This window comes from Cyclopterus lumpus, chromosome 17 (assembly GCF_009769545.1).
Source record: "Cyclopterus lumpus isolate fCycLum1 chromosome 17, fCycLum1.pri, whole genome shotgun sequence".
NCBI lineage: Eukaryota > Metazoa > Chordata > Actinopteri > Perciformes > Cyclopteridae > Cyclopterus > Cyclopterus lumpus.
Genome location: NC_046982.1, coordinates 13,069,305 through 13,074,320, shown reverse-complemented (window position 1 = coordinate 13,074,320; position 5,016 = coordinate 13,069,305). Strand labels below are relative to the sequence as shown.

The 5,016-nt window shown below is 41.3% G+C and overlaps 1 protein-coding gene across 1 annotated transcript; it reads left to right on the top strand.

Moving 5' to 3' along the window:
- The first annotated feature begins 349 nt into the window (after window positions 1-349).
- Window positions 350-2,738, top strand: larp6b (La ribonucleoprotein 6, translational regulator b). Its single transcript, XM_034556337.1, has 4 exons — window positions 350-515; window positions 1,287-1,350; window positions 1,430-1,616; window positions 1,751-2,738. The coding sequence occupies exons 1-4, from the start codon at window positions 491-493 to the stop codon at window positions 2,648-2,650; spliced, it is 1,176 nt and encodes a 391-aa protein (XP_034412228.1). The 5' UTR covers window positions 350-490; the 3' UTR covers window positions 2,651-2,738.
- Window positions 2,739-5,016: the final 2,278 nt, after the last annotated feature.

Below are 5,016 nucleotides of genomic sequence, written 5' to 3'. Positions count from 1 at the left end.
ACGGCGAGGAAACTCTCATGAGCAATTTATGCTCACAAGGGTTAATTCCCAAAATGTATACTTTACCCCCAATATGATAATTTGTACATGCAGATGTGTTTTAAATTGTACGGTTTAAGCAAAGATGCATGGAAGTAATGAGCATATACGACTGGATAAATTGGACTCGGATTGTTCTGGATTTGTGTGAGAGTTTGTGAAAAAATATGAAAACATCTTTTTTCACAAACTCACACAAATCCAGAACAATGCCTCCATTTCTTCAATTTGAGAATTACGAGAGAAAAAAATAGTTTTTGTCAAGAATTCCAGGGAACACTGCGTGAGTAATATACAAAGGGTCATTTTTGAGGGTTTATGTATTTTTTTAAGTCGTGTTTAGTGTAGTGTGTTTGTATATCCAATCAGATCAAACCACCCCCACACAGTCTTGATGGAGCAGATTTGTTAGGTTTTTGATTCTGAAGCTCTGACCATATAATATCTAAACATGATTCAGCTATATATCCATGCAGGTGTGTGTTCTCATAGCAATGCTTCAGTCCTCTAAATAACTTGCTCAGTCTACTTCTCAGCCTCTTAAATAACTGCCTGTCAAAATCACATAACAATAACGGGAAAGAAAAGTTGGAATTACTCATTCCGTGGAAAAGCCTGCAACGGTTTGGGTTTGTATATTTGTGTAATGATTATAACGTATTCAAAATATGTTATTTACAACATGGAAATAGACGGGTAACAGATGGATTGATTTGTTGTTGCAGTAACAAGCCGCAGAGGATGCGAAAAGCACACAGACAGACTATAAAGCTGGATTCAGGGATAATAACTGAAGATGATTATACTTCTGTGCTTCTGTATTTGGGAAACCAGCAATATCATCATTTTCTTTTGATTTTATTGAACTCTTAATCAAGTTGCAGAGATTCCTGCCTTCAGTTATGTTTTTTTCTCTTTTGTGTTGTTATAATAATACTGATACATTGCTGTTCTTTCTGTTGTTCTGAGTGGGCCTTTATTTTAGCAGTGATACTATTCATACATTTATGATAGTTAATAGTTTGAGACAGTGTTTCATTTAAAAAAATGTGTTATACTTCGTTTTGAGTTATTAGAGGTTGTGAATGTGGAATTTTGCTGTAGCATTTTACAAAATGTTGTTTTGGATCCCACGGAATCAACTGACATTATTGTGGTCTTATGAACTCTGTCTAGGTGCCATTTTTCCACATTTGCTAGTATTAACTGTATCAAGTCTCTTTAATACCCGTCTTTACTTTACTAAGAAGAAGCACAGCTCAGCGATCTGTTATCACCATCCTTTGGAGATACCATGACTAATCCGATTGGGTAAGGAAATTAGAAAACATATGGTTGTCTAATCTACAGTGCAGTACATCATGATGCTGAGTTGTGTGTTGTCTTGTAGAGATGGTGCACAATGTGCCCAAGGTGAAGAAGACCGTGAAGGTGAGTTGCTCTGCTTGAAGATTAAAGCCCAGTTGGAGGATTTTCTGTCCGACAGCCACCTGGCAGAGGACGGCTTCCTGCTGAAGCATGTGCAGAAGAACAAGCAGGGCTATGTCAGTCTCAAGCTCCTCACTTGTTTGAAAAAGGTAAACAACCAAATTTTGTTCCAACAATAGCAAGATTGTGTGTGCTTACTGGTGGTGTTTACATTCCACCAGTTTGAGAAAAAATGAATCCAGTAAAATGCAAACAAAGCTGAGGTTGCTGCTGTTTGTCACAGATAAAGGTCCTGACCACAAACTGGTACATGACGCTCGCAGCAGCAGAGTCCTCAGAACTTCTGGAGGTGAACGATGAATCCACCAAAGTGAGGCGGATAGAGCCGCTTCCCCAATGGCTACTGTGTTCCCCCAGCAGCAAGCTCCTCCTCGCCTGGAACATCACTATGAAGAAAACAACTGAAGAAGACGCAGCGCCTCGAGGCCCGGAGCAACCCTCCCTCTCAGGGAGAATCCTCCAAAGGTTTAGCCCTCATGGCACTATCACTTCCCTCTGTATCCTGTATCCTGGTGAGAAGCTCCCCAAGGAACTGCAGTGCTATGCCAAGCATCACAAAGAGCTCAGCCAACAATTGTGTGCAGTCGTGAAGTTTGATTATTTGTCTGAAGTCCGTAAGGCCTACAACGCCCTGAAAGCAGAGGAGACAAAGTCTAACGGTGAGGGCATGCGTGTTGTACCTCTGGGATTCCAGTCAAAGCACCACACCACCAAGAACGAACCATCAGAGGAAAACAACGAGGACCAACCTGAGGACGCACCTTCCCAGGAGGAACCCTTTGCGCCAGTTAAAGTATATGGCACATGTCAGCCCCATAGGTGCTTGGATAATTCCAGCTTTAATAGCTTCTCTGGTTTACAGAGGGAGTACAGAGGGAGAAGCTTTTGCTCTGGAGATTGTGATAAAAAATATTCTCAGAGCCCCTGGGTGCTGAGTCGCAAATGTGCAGCAAGTGCATTAAACCCCAAGTCGGCTCGGCACAGGAATACGCCTTACTTGATGCAAAAAGTGCTGCGTCAGCCCTACGGCCCTGACGGCACCAAGGGCTTTCACAGCAGAGGGAAGCCGTCGGACCATGAAGGCTCAAACTCGGTCTTGGAAGTACTAACACCACCTGTATAACTGCTGAATAACAGAGGCAGATTTCTGGAGCAACAACATGCAAAATGATTTTATAAGATTAAGAAGGAAATAAACTATGCATTGCATTAAATAAAAAAAAGCTATTAAGTTGTTGGTATCTCTATTGGTGTCCGATTGTTTACTCTGGGTTACATGTAGTTGTAAACAACTGGCAGATGGGGGCAGCATTTAGCCGTGGCCACAGCTGTGTTATTTTAAACACTCACTTTGTCCTTGTCAAGCTGTAGTTGCGTAGGAGGTAAATACACTGCAACGCATGTAAATAGAGTACAACACATATTAACCAGAGGTACAAATTGTTACACAAACTGAGGTGTTTAAGTGCTGAAGTAAAAGTGGCTCAGGATCCACACAAATCCATTTTTATGAAACACCAGTGGCCTCTGCACTCCTGGCTCAGCTCTTCTGGTCACAACTGCAAATTGCAATGTATATTTGTTCTCGGGCCAGGATGGATTTACCTTGTGACCACTTTCTCCAAGAAAGAGGTGTTTTTCTTTCAACATGAAACGTTCAGAGAAAAGCCCTCATTGTCCCACTGCATCTTTTTCACAAATGCCTGTTTAGATTTTGGTTCTCTGAAAAGTAGTTTTCCATTCTCTGAGATGACATTTGGCTGAAGGCTACTTGTCCAATCATCAAACCACATCTTGTGCAAGACTAGCGTAGTAGCAACATTTGTGCCTTATTTCCAGCCTTTCTAATGACACCTCGACTGGAATGGTGTGTTTATAGTGTAACTGATTGAGGGCTTCCTTAAAATCTTGCCCAAACCTAAACAAAATGTGTTTCTTCAGTCATCCACACCCAGTGGAAAAGATTCAATCCGATGTATAAAGGATTCTATCATATTGAAATTGGAAACATACTCAGCTGTTTTCTTTTCTCTTGTATATTCTAAATGTCAGACGGTTTTCATGACTAATGTAATCGCCGCTGTTGAGTGAGACTTTGCATTGTCTACGGATGGGATGAAGTGTTTCACACTCATTGTCTCTGACTGGGTTTAGCAATTAACAGCTGTTGGACTTTTATTGCAGTGGAGGCTGGTCTATGAAAACCTAACACATCTGTGAACAATATGTATAGAGTAGAAATATTCCTGCCCCATGTCAGGAAATGTTTCTGTGCTGATAGTTTCTTTTCAAGGCTACAAAAGCACGATATCCCCTGCTAACTGGAAGTCATTATGCATTTACACAGTCTCCTATAGCCAGTAATTGAGGGATATGTCAAACAAGTTGATTGTAATAATTCTCGTTTTTTTTGGGGAGGCGGTCTGGATGGATTAGCACCTGCTGACCAAAGTAGTCTCAATGTGAAGAAGAAAATAAATGTTCTTGTGATATGTGGCACAGTGTTACCCTTCAGGTCAGCGATGAAGGATTTTACGTGAAGAGGAGCAGTTGTGTTGGCTTCCCTTCAAACTTGACACTAAATCTTACCTTTAAGTCACTAATATAACAACCTTAGGATATCCATCAATACACATTGTTTTGCTATGAGACAAAGCCTGGGTAAAGTTTCCTTTGGACTTTCCCTTTTTCTCTCAGTCAACAATGAAGGAGATTTTAGTCCTAGAAAGTTAGTGCTTGGCCACATCTCCGCCTCGCTAGTGGAACTTTGCAAAGCGTTTGTGTATCATTTGGCCCGAGGAAATAAGAATGACTCATGGCATTAGAATGGGATGTTTGTTAGAACATTATTTGCTTCCTGTTGGGATGCTGACTTCCTGCTTTATGTCAACATCTTTGGCTGCGGACACAATTCTGAAACCATCAATTTCTGTTTAAATCAACATAGTACCTGTAGATTTATTGGACAGGTGAACGCTTCCAAAAAGCACATGTATCTCCCTCGTTTCTCCCTCGTACATCGCTTCACTTTTCTCCACACTGGTTGGCCTTTGTTTATATATGACTGACCACACACACCTGACGCATTACCCCCATGGATGGGGTATTTATTTAGATTGCAGTCTGAAGTGCCTGATACCTTCCAGAAGTACAACCATCTGCTCCTCATTTGCTGCTCAAGGCTCAAGGGCTAAAATACTGGTTTGTATTGGAGGAGACGTGAACGTGAGATTCTCAACAACAACATCCCTGGTTTTATCTCAAGCCGGCTGTACTACTATACAACTCTGCTGTGATAATTCCATTGAACTGGATTTAGTGTTGTCTTAGTACTATTTAAACCAATTGTGAACTTTCTTAATTCCTGCTAAAAGATTGGAAAACACTTGCTTCAGCAGACCCTTCTGATCTTCCCAGTTGAGGCTATTACCACTCGCCCACTTAAGATGGCAGAGTCTCTCCTGCGGCAGAAGGTAAATGTAAGCCATT